Genomic DNA, 23,935 nt, shown 5'->3' on the forward strand with positions numbered 1-23,935 from the left:
TATTTGATAATTTCCTTTTTTTTTTTTTTTTTTTTTTTTTTTTCTTTTTTTCTTTCTTTGTGCTCTCAGATGCTTCTCAGAGCATTTTTCTGCTTGCCAGTACGTTACACATGGGACAACTCAAATAGGAGATTACGAGATGGGCTCTTTCTCTGTGTCAACATCCAACTAGAACGAAAACATGATTGTCAGCTTTTCACAAAGCCAAAAGCTACAAGCGCAGGTAATGTTTTTCCCTTTGAGATGACACCTCTGTGGGTACAGAGCCAAGTCAATTTTTAATAGCTCAGGAACAGAGCAAGCTTTGTTCTGGGCACTGGTGGAGTGGAGCATCCTGTCCTCATTGAACACAGGCTGAGAACAGGCATCCTTGTGTGTTTTAGGCCTTCTTCAAAATCCCCATTATACCTTTGCATGAAGTTGTATTTTAAAATAAAAAAAATCTAAGAAGGGGAAGTGGGGTACGACATGGGGACATTCTGAAGAAATAATTAAATTACAGTGTTTATCAGTCACACAGGATACTGGCTAATTAGCTCCAAAAGCATTGGTAATCACAATGTTACATTTAATGGCATTAGCAAAAGCTGTAGGCAAGGAATTTCTGGGATTGTCTTGTAGTCTTATCAAAACCAGGGATGTCTGGAACCAATTGCAGACCATGAACCAATACCAGCTGCTATTTGTCTAGGGCTTTTAAACTATGATAATTCTTCCTAGAGATTTATATTCTTGAAGACTAAATGGGAGAAGCACACAAATAAAAAAGCAACAACTTCAAAGCACAGTATGACCCGGTCCATGAAGTTAATTTACAGCCTGCAGACTCGCTGCTGCAATCCCCATTCTGCTATTGTGTGAGGCAAATCTCTGTCCCACGTGGGAGCACTACCCGAAAAAAGGCTCAAGGACTTAACTTCATGCACAGAAAAAACGGCCCTTTGAAATCTGCTCGAAAGCAAACAGGAAAAAGTGGATGCAGCAGACAGCTGTGGGAGCAGGAATGGGCGACAAAGGCTAACACCAGCATGAAGTGAGTCTGAAAAGAGATAAGAGATATGCCCCGATGTGAGGCGTACCAAGACAAGTGAGCACACATGAAACATGAAAGCATTAAAGGGGTTTTCCAGAGGAAAGGGAGGATGTCATTGTCAGTCCAGGGAAATGTTAAGCAAGGATTTCTTAGTTTAATGGCAGCATGAAAGAGCTTGGAAGACAGGCAAGAGAGGGCCACCCAAATAAATTTATTGAACCTAGCAGGATCCTGTAAGGTAGTGTGGAAAAGGAAGCTGTGGTAGAGAGATAAAAAGGAGTAAAAATGTGGGAAGCCTTGAGAATTATTTAGCCTGGTCCACCTGGAGAACTCATGCAAGGAAGCCTGGTGCAAGGACAAGACAGTAATTATGTAAGGGGTAAGCTTTTGTATCGAAGACTTAGTGCAGGAATGAGTTATTAAGAGTTAACAGTCAAAGGAAGATCAGCATGGTACTTCTGGCAGTACTTCAGCAGTAATGATCATTTTCAGAACATAAATAGCCAATTCTCCTCCAGGTTAGTGAAAAATCTGTTCAGATACTAAGAAAGAATTGCAAATCAATTACATTTTAAGTCACACAAACAGAGGAGCTAAAAGAAGTTGTTTGAAAGCCGGTCTCTCTCAGACCAATAAACTTGCTAAGTTTTCTATAGCTAAACTTTAAAGTGGGAGCTTGGGAAAACAAGGGGTAAATATATAGAGGCTAACAGTCTCCAGCATGTGATTTGGGGATCCATAGTTCCTACACGCTCAACAGTTCTCTCTGCAGGTGACATTTGCAGTGGCACCAGCAGGGTTTGCAGTCTGGGAAAGGGGAGGCCTCAGCAGTCCCAGTGAAGGCAACGTGGCTCAGGGACGGTCCCTGGCCCTTCATCCTTTGTACACTACAGTGCAAACAGTATCTTTTGGGGGGCTGAGGAAGAACTGTCTCATTTGCAAACATGTGTCCTGCACAAAGTAAAAAGAGCTTAGTGTAATAAAACCCAAACCAGCATATGAATGGGGTAAAGCCAGAAATTACAGCATATCAACTCAATGTAACAATACCTCAAGGACCTAGAAGAAGGATGGAAAAAACTTCCTGGACAGCTCACCTGATAACACCAGCTTTTCACCTGGAACCTATTCAAAGGAGCAAAAAAGAAAAGATGTACAGGAAGGAGGGCCTTCTCTCAATACTTCGGTTTTCAAATTTGATTATATTTAGTAGTCGTTCTTATACCATACAGAAGCATGAAGGCCTTGCTGACACAATTCACTATCTATAGCAATAAAAATTCTCAGTTTTTCCCTACGCAATCTCTTATTTCCAGATGGAAAGTGTCTCTGCAGGCTGATGTAGGGAACTCTGTGGATTGAGAAGAAACTTCTGCTGCTGTTTTATATGTACAGCTTTTCAACCACATTACAAACAACACTAAACTCTTTGCATTCCAGTCCCTGGTTCTCAGACACAATTCATATTGTATCCATCTGGAAAAATGAGTCACTTGGTTTCTGGGGACAGGGAACAGATTTTTATTGGTATTACTTCCTAAAGAGAACTTGAAGAAGCAAAACCATCACTCTTCCACAAATTCCATTACTTTAAAAAACACTACTGAGATGCTATCATAACTTTTAGTTTGAAGAAATAAAGAAGGCATTGTAAAAGTGTACAACACTCATGTGAAATTAGCTTTATTCTTCATCTGCATGGTGACTTTAAAAAAGGTTAAGAAATCTTCTTGAAATGACAAGACAATGAAGGTTTTTTACAATAAATGTCATCTTTTTGGTTGTATTGGAAGAACAGAATTTTCATAATTTTTAACCAAAATAGATAGAGGTAATCTTATTCCCAATACCACTGATAGCACAAAAGTGGACACATGTGTACCCAATTTACATCTTGTTGAAAATCCAGTGGAAATTGGTGGTACTATATATATATGTCTATAGCTAGGAATGTAAGTAAGGAAGCCACTGAATTTTATTATCCAGCTGCCCTCCCCAAAACCCAGACCACCAGCCCTTTCTGAACAGGCTGCCCCACCAGCTCCATTGTATGAGATAATGCTATGCAACTCCACACTCATTTTTCATTACTTTATGCTAATTTTTGCAAAACAAAGAGGGAAATTCATGCATCTGTAAAACAGCAACAACAGTGCCGAGAGAATGGAGATGAACTTCCCTAACCTTCTGTCTGCCTACTCACTTCACTTCCAGTCTACTACTAATGAGAAGTACTTTGCTAATGATGTAGAGAAGGTACAATGAAGTAAAATGCTACTGAATAGTAACATCTGGAATGATATTGAACTGACCTCTCAGGAAGCAGAGATCTGCTTTAGCCAGTTCAAAGACCTCACAAACTGAAGGTCTGTTCTAACAAGCTTGGATATTTTTTTTTTTTTTTAGTTTAAGATTATATGGAAGAATGAAAAGTTACTATATATTGAGATTCCAGCTGAATTTGTCTGCAGCAACAATGGCATGTGTTAGCAAAGTTCCCTGAAAAGTCTGTCTTTGAGTGTTGTTGAGAATTTGGATCTCAGTGTCAGAAAATATTTCATCAGATGCTTTATAGAAAGTTAAGGTGTGAAATTTGAGCTTTGTGGAGGCTGAAGAATAAATTCCCAGACCTATTCCAATCATCCTTCTTCAAATGTGAAAGAAAAGAGAAAAAGTCAAGTAAATTTTAAAAACAAAGAAATAAAGTTATGGTCTTAGACTATGGTCTAAAGTTATGGTAAAAAGCTGAAGATCACTACAGGGAAGGGAAGGAAGTTGCAGAAGGCAGGCAGGAAGGCAAAGAGAAGGAAGTGCGGAAGTGTGGAAAAAAAGGAAAGGAAAGGAAAAGGAAAAGGAAAAGGAAAAGGAAAAGGAAAAGGAAAAGGAAAAGGAAAAGGAAAAGGAAAAGGAAAAGGAAAAGGAAAAGGAAAAGGAAAGGAAAAGGAAAAGGAAAAAAGGAAAAGGAAAAGGAAAAGGAAAAGGAAAAGGAAAAGGAAAAGGAAAAGGAAAAGGAAAAGGAAAAGAAAAGAAAGAAAAGAAAAGAAAAGAAAAGAAAAGAAAAGAAAAGAAAAGAAAAGAAAAGAAAAAAAGAAAAGAAAAGAAAAGAAAAGAAGGTGCTAATAGATTTAATGACTGCCCAGAATAAGCAGACCATTATCTTACTGATCCTTTCTTTTTTTTTTTTTTTTTTTTTTTATGGCAATAGACAAATTACTTTTAGGTGGAAGACACATATGAAAACTTACAAAAAAAGTATCTCCAAAAAAAGCATGTGCCTGTTCTTCTCACTAATGCTTTACCATTTCAGTGCCTGGAAGTAAATACACATGTTCCTAACCCTCTGAAAAGTTAAGAATTATATGCAGAGAAAATATGAGTTACATCAAAAACCTCTGAATAGCTTGGAAGACATGATTATGCCAACATATTAAAATTTGAAGACAAAACTCCATAATGCTTTCAAGCAACTATTAATCATGCTATTGTTTTAAAGTGATACATCAGGATAGACTTATGTATCAAGTACATAAACAATTACACAAGAGCTGCAGTGGTATCTCTTGCAAGATAGATTTTCCACCCCATTAAAACCAGTTCTGCAGGCAGAGGCAGCTTCACTTCTGACTTAATGTGCAATGTTTTGTTAAAAGAGCTCTGAATAAATGTTAATAATCCCTTTCACTAACAGGGCTCCACATTCACAGCAAACACTGTGATTTCTCTAGCAGGATAAACATCTAGGAAAACGAAAAAATTTTAAAAGAAAGGCTTTGAAATTCATCTCAGCACCAGGAGATTTTCAAACTTGTTACCTTTTGTCCTAATTCTCTTCACTTGAGAGGAGAAGATACATGTTGGGAGAATACCATCACACACAACGTATTTATTTCACATTGTAATAATAAACGTACATGGCTGTAGGTAGCATGTGCAGACTTGAGATTTCCAGACACACTGCCATCTTGCAGCTGCTTCACTGATCTCTTCTAAACTGACCAGTATTACCAATAGATTTGTGAAGGGCTACAATTTTCTCTTAAACACTTAAAAAGTCTATTATTATTATCATTATTATTATTATTATTGTTGTTATTGGGCCAGTAAATCCAGATAGAGAGAATCCCTCATATAAACCACAAGACTGAAAACATTTCCCAACCGCTTCGATAGCGTCAAGCCTATAAAACAACAATTTCTCTAGAAAAATTATATTTTATTTGTCTTTTTTGTTGTTGTTGTTGTTTGTTTGCACTTCTGTTTAGCACTGGTTTTATCAATTGATTGCCTTCAAATTCACAAAATTTACCAGACAGTACTGGATGAGCTTCTCTAGTCCATTTGCTGGACACCAAAAAGAAGCATGTAGAAGTATATCAAAATACCCATAGCAACTTTAGAAGTGCAGGTTTCCTTAGTACAACTGCCTTTCAGGTGGTAGTAACTGTGAAACAAAAAAAAGTTTTGCTTGCTTTTAAAGCCCTGAGAATTATTAAGTCTTCAGCAGAGAAGTACTGGTGTTATGTCAATAGAGAAGTGAAAGAAAAGAGTAAGTTGACATGTGGTGGTTGCTTTTCTGAGGAAGGAAAATGAGAAAGGCTATAGAAATTAGAGTTTGCAAGATAATTCCCCCAGTGAAAATAAATTATTTTTATGTAAAAAACCACCACAGTCCTTCTGAAGTCAATCACACTGTTTCTGCTGGCTTTCCAAAATAAATCACCAGTGACGATTTCCAGCACAGGATGCGTGGCATGCTTAAGAAATACAGTATTGATAATACTTTGTACTTCAGCATGGAGGAATAATATCTGCCCCATGATTGAAACATCATCAAACTTACACAAAACCAAAACCAGAATTTTCTTATTTCTCAAAATAGGCAAATAAAACTAAACAACCACAATTACTGAACAACTACAGTTACATATATGCAATCTATACCCTCAGGAATAACATTTTCTCAAAATCTTTACCTTACTAAGTATAATAAGAATTCTCAGTTACTGATTGCATCAAGATTTTCTTTTTTCTTTGCAAAAGCCAATCTGAGACAACAAATTAGAAGATCAGGCAACTGATCTCTGAAGTGACTTTTCTCTGAAGGGACTTCACCAGCAAACCTTAGGCAATTGTAAGGAGAGATTTTAAAGAGATCAAAGGGTTCAAGAATGGAGAAAATTTGTTCTATAAATTCATTCTTTCCCAGCTACTGGATGTTTGCAGTGATCCATTTCATTCTTTGTGCTAATGGTCTGCCCCCATTCAATGTTCTGAGACACACATAGACAGAAGATTAACAGGAATAAATCTTATGCAGCCCAGAAGATGGATTTCAGTTCTACAGAATGAAGCCAACTTCTCACAGAACTGGAAAACAATGACAGTTCTTCAAGGACAGAACATCTCATCAGCAGATATTAAGATAGATCATTAATACTCTTCAGCTGACTCTAAATGAACTAACAGGAATATCTGATGAGGGAGAGATAAATTAAGTTAATATACTTCAGGATTTTTCCTCAGTGCATCACATGTTACAAGCACTAGACTTCTATAGAAATCTGTATATTCTTCTAGGTCTCAAAGCCTACTACAATAAAAAGATGCTTAACATATTTCCTCCTCCATTCACCTCACTCAGCTCTGGACCATGAAATAAAGTGACCTGGAAATAAATTATGAACATCTGAGCACTCAAAGGGCTTACGAACATCTGCACTGCAAACCTGCATGTTATTTGAACTCTGCTCATATAGCTTCAGATTCAAGTGTACCACAAGAGCTTGGCAGTGAAGTCAGTACTAGTCAGTCTGCTCTTCATCAAGTCCGAGCCAGTAGAGTAAGAATTTTAAATATTATAAGCATCAAATCCCTGAAACTACAAGTGTTTCATTAGCCAAAGAAAAATAATTATGTTGTATTGGTTCAAAGGAAATAAACCTCATTTGCTACTCAAGGGGCCATAATATGCAGCATGAATTACTGACAGAGGAATAGTTACTCTGACTAGAAAGGCTCTCAAAGACCAGTCAATCAGTTCAAGTTATCAGAAGTCTTCTGTAAATGGCCAAATAAAACTAAAGATACAGCAGCCTCAGTCCACGCTTATTTAGGCTAAACTACTAGACAAGTTTAGTGCACAAGAAACCATGGGTAGTGAGGTCGTTGGCTGAACTCTAAGCATGTCTAAATAATTAAAGCCTGTTACTATCTGCAAAACTGGGGGCATAGGCAAGACATCAACACTACATGATGTACTTCCATAAGGTATCCCTGGAATGATTCCTGGTTCACATGCTACAACTGAGAGCAGAGTAAGGCTTCATGTTTGTTCACTACCACACAGGCAATCCGGTGATCATTAGTCATGACTAAATTTCAACTGGAAGCACATGGTTTTGTCTACCACTACACAAATAAGGTTGGAGGAAGGACTAAGTATTCCTCATGTGCTGTCTTAAGGTGCAGAACAATACTGCCAATACAATTATAAATTATTCACAGAACACACTGTATATTCTGTGGTATGCGATGTAACAGCTAGATCTTATTAACATAAAACAGTGAAAATTAATTACATTTTCACAGAAGAGACAAGAAAAAGCTTTGTGCTCTTGAAACAGAACAGTCTGATGTGCAGCTTTGAGGAGCCTGCCTCCTGCACTGCTCTGGATTGCTGTAGAAACCTGGCAATAATTACAACCACTGTGCCAGCTAGTCCAAGACAATTACTCTCAGGCCTAGAAACCACAAAGAGAGACCAACACAAGAAGTAATGATAAATATGCTCTCAGAAAAAAATTGTTTCCAGTACCTGATTTTCTATGGCCTTTCTGTTTTTTGGATCGCTAACAATTGAGAGCTGCAACTCTGCCATCTTTTTCATTTTGCCATCCATGTCAATCTTCTGGAAGAGACTCTTGGTCTGATTTTTCAGCAGCCTGACAGTGTCCTCTTTCCCAAGCTTCTTTGCAAAGAGGGAAGCACAGGCTGAATGTATGGCAGTAACCCAGTTTTCCAGATCTGTCTGACTTGTTGCCTGCGAAACCAATGGTGCAACGTTATGAGCAGATAACAGAAAAAAATAAATAAAATCAACAGCTCTAGGGTATGAAGTGCTTGATGGGCTCACTGTTGTCTTAGGCACTTTATCTTAACCAAGTGAAATAAGGTTTTCTTTAGAACTGAGTAAATAAAGGAGGTCTGAGATTTTCCTACACTCCATCCTGACTTGTCTCCAAACTTCAGCTTCTGCTTCTTAGACCTGCAAGGTCTAAAAGCCCCAGAAGGACAAGAGCCACAGAAGCTGTGGGAAAGATGTGACTTGCAATTTTCATCCCTCCAGATAATTAAAGTAAATCCTACCACATATCAAAGACAAGCCTTCTTCACTGCTGTGACAGCAGAGAAGATTTTATATGTGAGATTCTGAAGAGAGGTATTTGCTTACTTAAGAAATACCAAGTTAGTGGAGAGGCAACATCAAGGTAAAGAGAATGCAATCCACATGAAGTATATCTGGAGATATGTACAAGTGTGCCTATGAATCAACACGTTTCTATGCAGGCAGTTCCACATAATACTGTTCTTTACTAACATTTCCAGTGGTGCCCTTGAGCAGCCAAGGTATTTTGATTATTTTTAGATCTCTTTCTTAAGTATCTTGCTCAAGCAAACTCTCTGTGGCCAGCAGATTCAGGGTTGAGCACACTATTCTGTAAGGTTGGAATGCTAATAGATGTGAAAAAAATTGATAAAAATTTGATTTTTTAGAAGCTTGTGGTCAACCAGATACCCAGAGCTTCTTGCAGATTTGTGGTCCTTGTTCTTTTTGTTCCTGAACCATAATTGACTGAGCCAACTGGTGTAATACCTGAAGTCATATCATACATTTAATATTATAATGGTGCAATGCAACAGTGCAGTAGTGCTATTATTTTTAAGTCAAAGGCACAAACATGATATGTGTGTGCCTGTGTACATACAATCATATAGATACATGTGTAGACTCACAAACACATCCTAAAAAGCAAATAACCACCAAGTTATGCATGCATCCTGTTACCTGAAATAGGTAGACATCGCCAAAAGAATTGCTGAGACAGAACACATTTTCTTTCTTGGGATGTTCTGGAACAGACTGAACTATACTGTCTTCTGCAAACAAGGCGTATCGAGGCAAACTGTTCTGCTCCACTGAGTTCCTTCCATAAGTCTCATAAAACAGTAGAGTACAACCTTTTGCAGTTCAGAGGGACAAAAAAAACATGAGGAGAAAGTAAGTTATGGATCTCCCAACATTATATAATGTTTTTGTGAATTAAGACACCCTTCAGAGACAGCGAACATGAGTTCTGCTCCGCTTCTGAAACAAATAAAAAAGGAAGATCTTCTACACAGAAAAACAGGAAAAGTAAATGATGAATTTGCCAATGAAAAGTTGAAACAGACCAGGGCCTCAACAAACATTTATGGACTTAATAAATAAATCAGGAGACCTCAGTATGAAAGCATCCAAGGGTTAGGGTAGAATGGGGCTTGAGCAATCTGCTGTAGTGAAAGATGTCCCTGCCAATGGCAGGGAAGCTGGACTAAAGGTCCCTTCTAACCCACAATATTCTATCAATAAACTCAGCCTATTAAAATGTTAAGGCTTGTAGAAGAGATTAACTCCTGCTTAGTTAAATCAGCTTTTGTGTTTCTTTATTAAATTGAACCAACTCTCTCATAACAGCCACTTAAGAAATCTTTGTGTTTGTTGAAAAGATTTGCAGAACCCTTTGTCTTCATACAACATGCTTAGTGAATAAACTTCTCAAATTTAAACCAGATTTCCTTGAATCTAGCTGAAAATTGGAGACTCAGACAATTCTGAGTAATTTAAAACAGTTTAAAAGGGCTGAGTTTGAGCATGTTCAGTCTTGTAAATAGTGTAATATCTAAGGTATGAAGTTTGCATCCAGAAAACAAACTTCATCCTTGATGATGACAATCCTGAGTATAACAAGTGGAATTACTTCTGGAGAAGAGTGGAGGAGACTTGATCCCAGCAGAGGACACTTGATCCTAGCCCACAGCAGTATGACTACAGTTCCATGTTGCCTTTGGCAGCGATGCTGGCTTATGAAGGGCCTGTGCCCTCCATCCCTGACAGCCTTTCCTTCCTGCCTCGTTAGAACCCACTGTCCCCCGAGACACACCAATTTGCCTGTTCAAGGGGTCATGGAGTGAAGTGCACTTCTAAAATACCATTACAAAGGGAAACCCATATCAGAGATTTCTGATCAAATCATCCACTGACTGAAAAGTTTTTAGAGTAAGGAATCTAATACCTAGAAATACCTCTATACTACATAACTGCACCTTTTCTTGTTAATGTCCAAAGTGACTGGCAGAATATTTTGGGTAAGAACCAATCCTATGGAGTTGGTCCTATCTGTTCCATTGGGCAGCCCTCACTTTATCTTCTTTATGCTACTGAAACACTTGGAGATCTCTGCAATTAGAAAAAAGGACATGGTTTGTAACACTCTGCATATCAGAAATGTCATTTGAACATAACAGGGCAAACAAACTAACAAAACCAAGTATTCTCTTGTATTCAGCAGCAGCAGCAACATACAACCACTTCCACTTCTGCATTTTAGGAAAGTGCAGAAGTTTAAAGTATTTAAGATTTATTTTTCAATATTTCCATATTCCCATATTTCCCCTATTTGCTCTAACTGAAGAGAAGTGATATTTTATCCTGAGAGTTTATAAGTACACAAACAAAAAATTTTGAAGGGCATGTATGTATGCTGGGGTATATGGCACCCCAGGTATATCTTCAGGTCAAGTCCTAGTGATCTCTGGAAGCAGCTAGCTCTATCAGACCCACAGGGACTCATTATTGTCCATTATTTTAATTAAAACTTGAGCTGAAGGGAGAGAGCAACAGGAAAGCAATGTCCCTTGTTAAAGGAAACTAATTGGACAGATGGAAAAGAGAATTCCTCTTGGTACACAGTTACTATTCAGGCTCAGGTCTTGGTGGCCCTGAAAGTGGAGCAGAGGCCTCAGGACATGTATACTTTTAAGTCTGGCAGGTTACTAGATGGTTATAAGCCTTCTGCATATTTATAATTAAACACATCTTAATAGAGTGCAAATAAACATACTGTTCTCAATTTACATATTTAGAGTCATGCTTTAAAATATCTTGGCTATTTAAATTTCAAGAATAAATTAAATACTGATTCATTCAAAAACTGTATAAAGAGAACCAAAGCAAGTGCCTTGATCTTGATATAGTAATTATGAAAACAGAAGTATGCCTTGATATCCAGACAGGTAAGTTTATTTTGGAATCAGAAGTCTCCACAGGACAATAAAGGTAAGAGATCAAGGAAATTGGGAATGTATATTTAAAACAAAGTGCAAAAGAATGCAAATGTATATTTAAAACAAAGTGCAAAAGTACCATGAATGCAGCCAGATCAACTACTGAAGTAAAAAGCATTGTATCTAACAGTTATAAAGTTAGAAGTTAATACAGCTTTTTACAAAGAACTTTATTGTTCCTTTTTTTGTAGCTGCAGAAATTCGGGTAGTAAGAAGAGACACAATTTGTTCAAGGGCACCAATAAGCCAATTTTATAGCCCAAAAAAAAATGAACATGAAGCACCTAAATTGCTTACCAGACCTTCATTATCCCAGAAATGCACAAACTAATAGTATATAGCGTATTTCAGTTTAGAGTTTTGATAGAATTGTTTAGAAACTGAATTTTAGAAGAGGCAGATTAAACTATATTCATACTCCATAACACAAACACACACACAATAAGAGGGTGGAATTGAGGTACTGTTTTTCTCTTTGTATACACTGCTTGAAAGCATGAATCATGCTATCTGATGATCAGGGCAAGTGATTTAAACTGCTAAGCCTGCCTACATTTTGATCCCTTGATAACAAGTCTCTGAATTTTTAGGCAGAATTGCCTCATTCTAGTAAGTTTGGTTCTTTTCAATCAGCACTATCAAGCACACTACCAGGACTTGCTGTTTGCTGTTCATTTTTCTTCAGGTCTACACCCATGCACAATTTTAAAAAGGGCAACCTGTGGTAAAGTTGTTATTTTCTCTCCTCTAGTCCCAGATATGACAGGAAATTATCACGCTTGATCATTTCCTTACTCATTAATTTAGTATTATATTTACTGAAGGACAAATCCTTTGGATGCAATTCAAAATTTTAAAAAGGCATATTAACTCACCCATTAAATTTCCCTTCCTCCACACAATAGATATTACTTTCCTTCTCACACTTCTTGACACCTGTACACTTGTCACAGCACCCTCTGAGCCACAAATGGAGCACAACAATCACACCTGCAGCAGCCCCCTTGAGTGGATTCCCCTCCCATGGGGCCTGTTTTCACAACAGGAGCAGCTGCAGGAGATGGGAAGCTGGGCATGCCAAAAGCCAGAAGGGGTTGGTATTGCTGGGAGTGGGGAATGTGAAAGACCATCCAGGGAAAGGAGGGAGACCTTCAAGTCCTGGAAGTGGTTGCCTTGGGCACCACAGGGCTTTCCCTGCTGCTGCTTCAGCTTCCCCTGCTCTGAACCACACAAACTTCTCTGCATAAATGCTCTGGCACTGGGAGTTCACCTCTTCATTATATTGCCACCTACAGTGCTAGCAATTAACAAAACATTTTTACAATAAACTACCCCATCCTTCAGTAAATTTCATAGCAGAGCCTAAGGAACTGTGTGTCTCTAACAAGGAACTGGACACCAGCAACTTCTTCTGACCCTTAAATTTTGGTTCAATTTGGTCTTTGATCTCCAAACATCCAAAAGCATCTTCTAACTTCCCAATCTGATATGAACACACAAATTAGGAAGTCAGACAAAATGATTCCCACTATGGTATGAAACACAAAGCTGCACACACAATCCCAAAGACACTGAGCAGCACCTCAGTTCAGTGGGCTGCCTAGGCACATGCTCCACTTTAGGTGGTGGATAGACCTTGCAAAGTTGTGGTGGGTGAACCTTGTAAAGTTAGGTGTGATTTTCTAATCCCCCTAAATATGCTAACAGAAGTCAGCATGCATGAAATGCTGCTGAGACACAACAGAAAGAATTGCTGCTGCCAAGATGAAGGATCAACGTGGTGGTTTTACCTTTGAGTGTGACCCAGTACTGCTTCCATTTCCGTCGTGTGACCAGCTCCAGCTTCTTCTCTTTCTGCAGGGTCACCAAGGGTTTGAAGAACAGCCACCCTGCTTTGCGCACCACTCCTTGCTCTTTCTCATACAACAAATCCAGCTGCTCCAAGGAGCTAAGGGACTCGCCACTTGAGTCTTCTGTTTCTGACGAGGTCTCCGTATTCTCCAAGTTCATCCTGCTCATCTCCAGCTCTCGCATGAAGTTCTCATAAATGTTCTGCCTCAAGGCATCACTGCTGACAGCATTGGTGGACTCACTTCTCTGGGACAGGGCATGACTGGAGCCAGGAGACCACAGAAAAGTGGAGAGCTGTGATGGTGCCAGTATGTCTGTAGTGAAGTTGTCCATTCTGCTGTCAAAGTATTCACTCCCATCTTTACACTTTGGCTCCTGTGCATAAAAGGAATTTATCTGCGATCAGTCACCAGAGCTACGATCAAAAGACACACCTCATTTGTCAATTAAATTTGTTTCATGTTTGGCCACTCTCAGTTCCTTCATCTTTTCACCATTATATCACAGCCTTTGCCTCAGCCACTGACACCACCCATCACTGTTACCATCCAGTTTTTTCAGCAGAACCCCATTAAACCCCTATCCCCATAAGTGGGTAGGTCCACTAATCTGAGCACTTTTGTAATTCTGGCATGCTTTGAGTAATCTCAAATTTCACTAGAAACTACTGTCTGAAACCTGAGGTACTCCAGGAGACAACTACATCCTCAATCTGAAACACAGGCACCATATTTTGCATCTGAGTACAAGCAGGAATAGTGTCACAACAGGTATTTTTATTATTATAGGGTTTTCAATACTTTGGTGCTATCACATTGGTGCAAGGTGGCTAGATTTAGCTTCAACACAAGGCTGATTTTAACCTCCACTTTCTATTTGTCATACAAATGGTGCTTGATCAACAAAAATAAAAGGTCAAAAGTAAAGAATATTTTAAGCTTGTTGGAATTGATCAATTGACTAAAATCTAATTTAAAACAATATGTGATTTAAAAAAAGAAAGATACACTTGCTGACTGGCTTAAATCCAGTCTCCAGACTGCAGAGCTGTGTATTTTCTGAGTTGCTGGGAACATCCTGAGAGTTTGATCAGTCCATCAAGCACTGGCAGGCTGTTCTCCTAATTGCACTGTGTAACTTCATCCCTTGGATTGAGAGGGCTGGCCAACTTTATTTGAAATAATCAGGCCTGATGGTATGACTTCAACTTTGCCTTTGAAATGGATGCTAGAGTAGGCCCATTTCTTGCCACTGCTTGTCAACGTGGGACTTTGTTGGCAGATTGGAAAGGCTCTTTTAAGCCTTTCCAAGTAATATGCTATCTGATCCCAGCTCTCCCAAGCTCCAGGGATGGACAGGGATTTTCCTGCTACCCAAAACAGAGCTCCTTGGACTAACTTCACTGTTGAGAACCACACCATCCATCCTAAGAAGCCATTTATTGTCTTCTGAACTCAAGCATTCCCAATGCTATTTAAAAGCAACCAAGATTTAAGAACCTAAAACACAAAAGATATATTGTTTTTTGCAGTAAAAGTGTGAGGGAAGAAAAAAAAAGATATTGCAATATACAATTCGAGAAGTGAAGCTATTACCCTCAGTAATAATAAAGCCATTATACTTTCAAGTTTAGACTGCCTCTCTGAAAGCATTTATTTTCTCACAGACTACTGTACTAAGAACAAAGTAAATAAACATTGGTCTCCTGGGAGCTGTTCTCCCCAGCAGCTTTGAAAACAGCTACTTTTTTATTTCTTTGCTTCTTACTTGATGCTCTTCAAAACTGCAACAGAAAAGCTGTGCTATGTTTTGATAGCATCAGGACCTCCGGTGTGTGACCAAGACTGGGATTGTACACCCTCCCAGGTGATGCCAGACAAACTACTTTTCCAGCAGTAGGACACTGCTGCCTGTGGTCTCACAAAAGACAGTTTGACCTGAAACCCATGTCCCCTTATAGTACATTGAACTTCAAGTCTGGCTTTTCAAATCACTGTCTGGTGATCCAATTCTCATGGTAAAGGAGCACCTTCCTCAAATCTTGTTGCAGAGTGTTAATCAGTGTTGTCCAAGAGTAACTCCCTAAACATCAACAGTTTAACTGGTTTTTATATGGTAAAGGGAGGAAGATCAGCACATAGGGTGGCAGACCAGGATAAAATCCTGCATGTAATGCATTTATGCTACAAATAAACTGTAGATCGTAGATCATACAAGTGTGCTGGCGATCTGTATATCAGAGGGAAACTGAAAGCTATCTTCACCCTTGTTTTAATTATTGCCACTGTATTTGTGTGCCAAAATCCAGCATTTTAATTGTTTGACTATTCTCCAGGAACTGCTAGTGACCTCTGGAAAACATTAGTATACAGCTTATTAAGAATATGTATTTCTTTCAGTCCCAAAACACTAGTAAGAGACACAACACATGGCAAATACATAGAAGGGGGTCTGTTGTGAAAACCTACCACTGGAACAACAAACATTAAGAAAAAGGTTGGGATGCAACCTGTCAATGACCAGCCACTAACCAAATCCTATGTTTTCTCCTCACACACAGAAAGGGTAGGAATGAGGAGGTACCAAAGTAGAGAAAATGGATAAAAAATACAAAATGAATATATACACTTCACCAGGACACCATAATTTATATTTTTCTTTTCTTAAAGAACTGAATTGGCAGAGTCTGGCAGTCTATGTAGGTCCTTGAGAAAGCTGTCATTGTAGCAATATCTGCCACTACTGAAAAGGTTTGACCCAAGTTACTGGTCCAGGTGGTTTCCCTGCCAGGTGACTTTCTGCCAGTTTTTGTTCTGTTGAATCTAGTGATGATAGATCTCTGTTTCTGTTCAGCTGCATTCAGGGAGATCTCTCAATGTTTGAGATATACTCTGGAATAGCTAAAGATAAGGCAAAAGATAAAGTGGCTAAGATACCAATTAGACAAAGTGACACACGTAATAATTAGCTGCAAAGAACAGCACAGGAAAAACGCAGCCTGCTACATTCATTAGGACCCATGCTAAAAGGACAATCTAATGCCAGTTTTCAAGTCAAATTAAGAAGTTCACTCAATGTACTTTTCTTTTAAATTCTCTTTACAGCCCACATCAGGGCTCTGGCTTATAAAGTCATAAAATTTCTGTTATGATTCCGGAAGTGAGGCTATTTTACTTAATTCAAGAACCTTTCTTCAGTAGCTGTTTCTGGTGGATGGGTTTTCATTTTACACAGAAATTGCTAATGTTCTTCATGTTAAAGAGCTGCACAGAGTTTACACCATCATCTTTAGCCATATCTGGCTCTGCAGCAAGTCTGTATAAATTCTGTCCACAGGTCTCACATACATCACACATACCTTTCAGCTCACACACATTGAATTGCGACTCAGCATCACCCCAATGCCATTTCAGCACAGATTAAACTAAATGAACATGTGTGCTGCAGTACAGTACCAGTGATGCATTGAGTGATGCATATAGTACCAGTGATGCATTGAACACTTTAGAACACCCTCATGCAAGGAAAACTAGGTCTTGGAAAAACTTGAGTTGACAGAAACTGGACAGGGCATAACCAAGGATTCCCATATGCAAATCTGTTTGTGGATGATTTAAAACAGATGAGGGGGAAGGATGCCAGAATGAAAAGGAAATAGATTTCCAATCTTAACACAGGAGACCAAGGAGAGTCTGTATAGCCCCACAAATGCAGGCCAAGAAAAGACACCACTTCTCCCTTTAAATAAATCATAACAGATTAAAAAATAGGAAAGAATAACTAATGTAGAAGGCAATACTGACATCAGAACAAACTGTCTAGAACTACATTTACTCTGCCTATTAGCAAGCATTGAATAAGATGGTCTGGAAAGAGCCTTCAAGATGGAGAAAATCTGTGTTTAAGCTGCAATTTGTTCACAAAGGAGATTAAACTCCATTGCCTTTCTAGTGTCAGGGGTCTGGCCTCAATATCCCAAGCCTGTGCCTCCTAGGTCTGTGCTCCCATGAAGCAGGGGGCTTGGCTGGTTTGTTTCCACTGGGGCAGCTGAAGGGACTACCCAGCCACCACCAGCACTTAGGCCCACTTACAGGGAAATATTCCAGCTTTCACCTACGTTCAGCCCAAGTGACTCACAGCCAGTTATTACTAATGTACGGAGGAAGGGACACGCTGTTCAGAGCAAAGCACAGATGCTGCCATCAACGAGATGAAGTCACACAAACAGGGACCAACCACGTGACAGATCAGAACCATGCACAACACTTCTGTCTTGTTAAGCTAAAGGACCTGTTAAGAATATAAGCACTACCAAACTACAACCCATCAACCCCCAGAAGAGATGGCAGGTTACTCAAAGCATGAAAGATGGAAATGAACCAATAAAGCCACACAAGGAACTGCAAAACTACAAAGCATTCACTACCTCCCTCTTACCCTTCCTGTTGCTGGATACTTGTGTGATTAAAATCAGTGACTAACCATTTCCTATGCTTTTTTCTAAGAAACCACCGTTTTTGGAGTTAGGGCATTTTTCCTTCTACCAGAATCTGATTCAAGCTTGATGCAATCTCGCCAGCCAAATTTCCTTGCCGCGTCTGAAGTCAGTTCACTGCACAGTGAATTGAAAATAGATATGAATTGCACACCACAAATGCCATTCTGAAAATGTCATAACTAAGTAATACATACTAAAGGTCTGGGATGCAGAAATCATATGTAAAGCCTGGCAGTAAAATCCAGAGCAGCTACAGATGCTGAAATCAGTGAAGAATCCTGGAACACAGCACTGAGGCTCCTCAGTGATTCCAGGTTTTTTTGCCCTCTCTTTTACAGCTGAGTAAGAACGTGAAAAGACAGCGTCTGATAAAGTACATGAGCACCAACTCACAAAAGAAGTGATGCAAATAAACAGCTTTCATTCTCATTTCCCAGTTCTATAGCCCCCAACCAGGATGCACACAGCAAACTTTACACTGAGCTAATTTCTGAGCTTAAGGGCCTGTCAGAGTTTTACACTGCACATGGTTAAGCACAAGACCTGTCTGAATCTCCAGCACAGGAGACAGGAAACTTCTGAAGTGGCCAGCACATCAATGTTGCTGAAAGGAAGCCTCCTTCATTTAGGGAAGCACAGTGACTGTTCCTGTATGAAAAACACCAAGGAAGATTCAGGGGAAAAAAAAGGAAGGAAAAAACCCCAAAATCCAAACCAAATCCAAAAACGGTCTCATCTCATCTCAGCTTGCAAACTCACACACAGAGACCAGGCACAGTCTGGTATTTAAAGAGCCAATTCTGGGGCCTGCAGCTACAGATGAGAATTTCATTCCTGACCACAGGCATCCTAAATTCCTATTAATGGGATTAGTCTTAAATTCTTCTAAAAAACATCCTTTCCCTCCCTCTTGCTCTCCCTTCCCATCTCCTTCTTCACACTACCATCTCCCAGTGAGCCAGATGGCAACTCAAGTTTTTCCATCTGGTGAACTAAGCTGACGCATAGGAAGGAGGAGGTTGCTCCATGTAATGCCTTCAGAGGATGTGAAAGCAGAACCAACACCTCTGGTCAATACAGCTGCTTGCCTTGCTAGAAATGGACCAACATGCAAAAAGTGAGTGGTGAGGCCAGTAAAACAGATAGGGAACATCTAAAAAGATGGCTACAATGTCCTCCTTCTACTGTTCCTTCCACACTCTTCAGATAATGTATGCTAATCCATAGCATATATAGAGAGAGAGGTTTTATTTTCATACTTGAAATAAAAAGAAGGTTTAAACCCCAAGTCACTTTTTAAGTAATGCAACAATTTCAAAAGCAAATTCGCAGAGATATTAGGCTGCAAAGAGACTGGAGTTAACTTAGAAGGTGGCAAAATATGAAAATAGGAAGGGAAAATTTTAACAAAATAATGTGTATATTTTTTTGCTGCTGACATTTCAGACAGCACCAGGGATGCAATACTTCTCAAAATTCCACAAATTACTAAATGAGATAAGCAAGTAATTAACCTGCAAAAAAGACAAATACCATGCAATCACTATGCTTATAAGAGGAATATAAAAAGCAACTTTCATGCACTTAGGCTGGTTTGTACATACCTGCAGCTTCCTTTTCTTCCTTGAAAGACTTCCCGTCCAGTCACTGATGCGCCGCATTCGGTTCTTCAACGTATCCTTCTTGGATGCATCCTCACCGAGGGGCTTAGACTTTCTGCAGGGGAGGGTGTAGGAGGTGTAATGTGCAGGACTTCCCTGCTCTACCCTGGAGGGAACATCAATGTCTGAGGCAAACGAGACACGGTTGCTTAGGCTACCAGGAGTGTCAATATACTCATCAGACAACCTGATCCCAGGTGGAGGAGTGCTTTCCAAATTTGTATCCTTATAGAGATCTCGGAGTGAGGAAAGAGATGAACTTTGGTTGAAGGACTTCTTGTTGTCACTTGCTGGGAAACTGGCATGAATGCTTGTATCTGGAGTGCTCCTGGTCAAATATGAACCATCCAGGTCATTGATATCCCCAGCATTTCCCCAGAGAGAGTCATACCATGAAGACTCAGAGCTGAGGGAGCTTCCTTTACTAGACCGAAGCCTTGAATCAGTAGGTGACAGACGATGGCTTGAAGAACAGTCTGCACTGGAGTTCCTCCTGACATCAAGCAGGTTACTTGGCTTAGATTCCAAGGCAGGGGAATACCTCAGCAACTGCACTGGCCCACTGGACTCCTCGGTTGGTACCTTGCTGTTGTTGCTGTTGTGGAACTCGACCCTCAAGCAACCATCCAGCTTCCCCAGAGTTTTAATGAGAACTTTAGGACTCCTTCTGTCCTCTGATGGGGAGGTTGATTCAAGACTCTCGTTCTTTCCGTAGCAATTTAAAATGTGGCCATTGCATTCTCGAGAGGCAGCATGATTACTTCCAGCTTGGAGACCAATATAGTGGAAACCATTCTCCGGCAAAAACATCATGTTATTCCCTTGGCAGTAGTCCCCTGAGGCATTTGTCCTGTGTTTGGCATGGACATTGCTCTTGGAGACCTTCATCACAGCATCACCAAGTCTAGAGGAATAAGGCTGACTACTCTTGAAGTGTGAAAGGCAGCTTCTGGCAAGGGACCTTGATTTGTAGTTTGAGCCGCTGCTGGTATGTCCCCATCCATGCATAGAGCAAGACTTTTCATCTTTAGCATGAATGCTGCGAATTTTCAGAGAGCAAGGCTTTTGCTTGGCACCAGCTGTAGTAGCAGCATGATTTTTTGATCCCTGAAGACTGTATTGGCTTTCTGAATTCCCCATTTTCCACTAAATTAAGAAAAGTTTCATTAGAAACAATGGCTAAAAGATAGAGCAAAAAGTAACAGGCCATTTTTACCCTCTACACAGGAAAATGCCTATTTAAAAAATGATATGAAACAATTGTTTCAAAAAAAGCCATTAAATAGCCATGTACAATATTAAATTCATAACTGAACTTATTTTAGGGGCAAGCTAGGAAAGCCTATTTTCTCTGTGCTTCATTACCCCTCTGTTATAAAGCTGGAATCTAACTCCATTGAAATCATGTCAACACCTTCCTCCACCCACACCCTTGGCAACATCCTTTTCTTATAACTTACAAAATCTCTGGCTCCCAAGAACAATGGCATAATGAAAGGGAGACAGCAAGATAATCATAACTTAGATGTAAAGTGAACTGTACTTTCAGAGAAATCCCTTCTGCCAGCAGACAAGCCCACTGCAGTTTTAGCTTGACTGATTTCTGTGCTACCAAGTGTTGCCTCAATAAAATGTTCAGTAAACCCCAGCTATGTGTTTAAATAAAGCTAATCTGGGAGAAAGGAAAAAAAAAAAACAAAAAAACACCATGCCAAAAATCAGACAAAAAATAAGTTGGTTAGCAAACAGCCTCATCTTCCACTACAGCACAAAACTGCATTATGTTCATTCAGCACAGCACAGTTCGATAATTCACTTGGTGAAATGCTCTTCAGTTTTTCACAGTGTCTGCAGTGAATAGCACACACTGGAACAGTTAAATTGCCCCACTGAGGTGACTGAAGATTTCAAACCTACATAAAGTGCAACCCAAAGTAAAAAAGACAGTTCTGTTCTTTTTGTAACTCAGAATGAATCTCCAGTGTTTGTAACGTACAGAAGCAACACCAGAATGCTTTTTCCATCGGCGCTACGCTTCTTTACACACAGGATCTCAGACTATCACCCGGAGGAGGATACACTGCTGTCTCATTAAAACATTGTCAAAACAAGCCACTGCGAAAGCATAATATTATCTTCTAGAGTTTCTATGTTTTAACATCCCTACTTCAAGCCCTTAGCACTTTTAGATTAAAAGTATAGTATAAAAGAAAGAGCAAACCTGTAGGAACACTCTCAAGCACAAGCACAGTTAGCAGTCAGTATGCTCTGCATTGTCTTTGTGGCCAGCCACTATGCTTGCCAAAACCAGAATGGAGCTGCACACAGCCTTCCTAAAAAACATCAAAAAAAACAAAAAAGAGTTTTCAGTCAAATACAATTTACACTTTACTCCAACTGTATGTAAAATGAATAAAAAAGAAAAAAAATCAAAAGTTACAAATTAAGAGAAGTCCGATGAAGGGGATTCCTGGAATTTAGACACACATTTTTACAAGCATATTTTAACAATTGACATTGAATTAGTAGAAATAAGTCATCGAGTAAATGTTTCATTTTCTCTCCTCTTTGTCTTTCTTTCCTCTCACTGACGAGTCAGGACAAACTTTCATCCCTCTCCAGTTTTCCTTTTGGGAGACCAATTATACAGTTCACAGTATTGTGCAGTGGTCCATTACAGTGTGGACCAGACTGAGCAGAGCAATGTCCCACAGCATCTGTTTATCTTTCCCCATGCCTGGATTCCAACCATGACCTTTGCAGTGAAAGGCCACCATGAAATTCACTCCAGCAGCCACCCAGTAACCTCCTTCTTTAGGTTTGTTCTGATTTTAAGTTAATCTGCCAGTAAAAAAGAAAAAGGCTGCACCAAGCATTGCACAGACCCGGAGGTAACAAGACCCAAGCACTTCCTAACCCTCTGAAATTACTGGCTCTTCATTTAGCGCACAAAGACCGCAACTCAAAGCAAAAGGACCAAATCTGGATCTCATAGAACACACCAGCAGCTTAGGGATTGAGACACTCTATAGAAAAGAAGTAGTACAAGATGTTAGACTAAGTTTTGGAACACAGAGTTAAGTTACAAACCATTCTTAACACACGACCACCAAAATTTTTCTTTTCTGCCTAAATTCCATGGCTACGGTTCATAATTTTCAATTGAATAACTACTTGATTTGAACATGCTGGATTTTGTTCTCGTTGACTCTTTTTGTGGCTATTTACTGTATAAGAACCTGGAAAGAGTTTGAATTAATTCATTGGTATGTAGCTGACCTTACCAAAAACAAAGGTAAATGTTGCCAACTAGAACTAAAAATAGTCTTAACAGCAAGTCTAGAAAGATGTTAGCAAATAAAGCACTTAGAAGAGACAGATCATGATAGAGATGCTGCAGACCTATAAACATGAATTGTCTTATCACAAAGATATCTGATAAAAAGATAAGCTACAGAAATTTAATCTTACACTCAAAAAAGAAAAAAAATCTGTAATTTTCTTACTTTCTTTAACATTTTGGAAGTCTGCTATTTATGATACCTTTGCCTCTGCAGGTTTGATTTGCCTATGCTGCTAAGTGTACTCCTCTATGTGAACAGTTTTTAAAGTGTCATATGCAACTTGGATTGAACAAAAATACTATTGATTCAAGGTTAGCAGAAGACAACACACATACTTCCTTAGCTCCAAGCTCCTGAACAAATTGCCAACACCCAGCAGTATTGTCTTCCTATATCCAAGAGGGACAGACCACAAACAAGCAATGAGTTTACATTCAGAATTCCTCATCAAGGAGCAGAAAGTACATTCAACAAGAAACCTTTGAGGGGCTTATATCTTTTCATAAGGAAACACTGAACTCAATTTGTCTAAAGAAATAGGCAAAAAGACCATCTGGTCTCCATAGTGATTGTGCAATGGTTAGGTAATCCTTTTAACAGAGTAGGTAGTGAGCAAACTGCTGCCATGAACCTCAAAAGAGAGACATTCAGTTCGTCAGGGCTCGAGCCTTGGCTACCAGGGTCCATTGTACATGTCTCTGATACACAGGCCACACAACGGGTGAGGGTATAAATTTATCTCAGGGCACAATGTCTACAAAGCAGTGTTTCAGTCTGTGCAGGAACCAGTCTGCACTACAGCAGAACAGTCAATAAATTCCATAGAAATAGCCCCAAGCAATTTTTCTCAGCATCCCAGCCATTCAGAAAGCTACGGTAGGCTCAACATCTGCACACTTTGCAATAACCCATTGGGGCATTTCCGAGGCTACACAAAGACCATTGCCCTGGAAATCAGCTGTCATGCCTTTCTCTTGCCTCTCACTTGTGTGAAGCAATTTTATTTCTGTTACTTCCAGTTAGTGGAGGAAGAGCAGAGCAAGTCAGCTTATACCTGGCTGCACGATAGAGGGGCAAGGTGGTGGTCATGGACAAACTCTGGCTGTGCTCACTCCAAACACTCAAGTGTTTTACATTATTTGATCTGTGGAAGCCCTGGAAATTA

The 23,935-nt window shown here is 39.5% G+C and overlaps 1 protein-coding gene across 1 annotated transcript in view; it reads right to left on the reverse strand.

The window, feature by feature from the left end:
- The window catches only part of TIAM2 (TIAM Rac1 associated GEF 2), a 165,919-nt gene that overhangs the window by 66,175 nt on the left and 75,809 nt on the right, over positions 1 to 23,935 (reverse strand). The window contains exons 3-7 of the mRNA XM_053937337.1: positions 21,648 to 21,759; positions 19,370 to 20,572; positions 13,207 to 13,642; positions 9,099 to 9,271; positions 7,848 to 8,072 (exon numbers count right to left, since the gene is read on the reverse strand). Coding sequence (XP_053793312.1) covers positions 7,848 to 8,072; positions 9,099 to 9,271; positions 13,207 to 13,642; positions 19,370 to 20,566 — 2,031 coding nt within the window. The 5' untranslated portion in view covers positions 20,567 to 20,572; positions 21,648 to 21,759. The remainder of the gene's footprint in view (positions 1 to 7,847; positions 8,073 to 9,098; positions 9,272 to 13,206; positions 13,643 to 19,369; positions 20,573 to 21,647; positions 21,760 to 23,935) is intronic.

Source organism: Vidua chalybeata, chromosome 3 (genome assembly GCF_026979565.1).
Source record: "Vidua chalybeata isolate OUT-0048 chromosome 3, bVidCha1 merged haplotype, whole genome shotgun sequence".
NCBI classification, from domain to species: domain Eukaryota; kingdom Metazoa; phylum Chordata; class Aves; order Passeriformes; family Viduidae; genus Vidua; species Vidua chalybeata.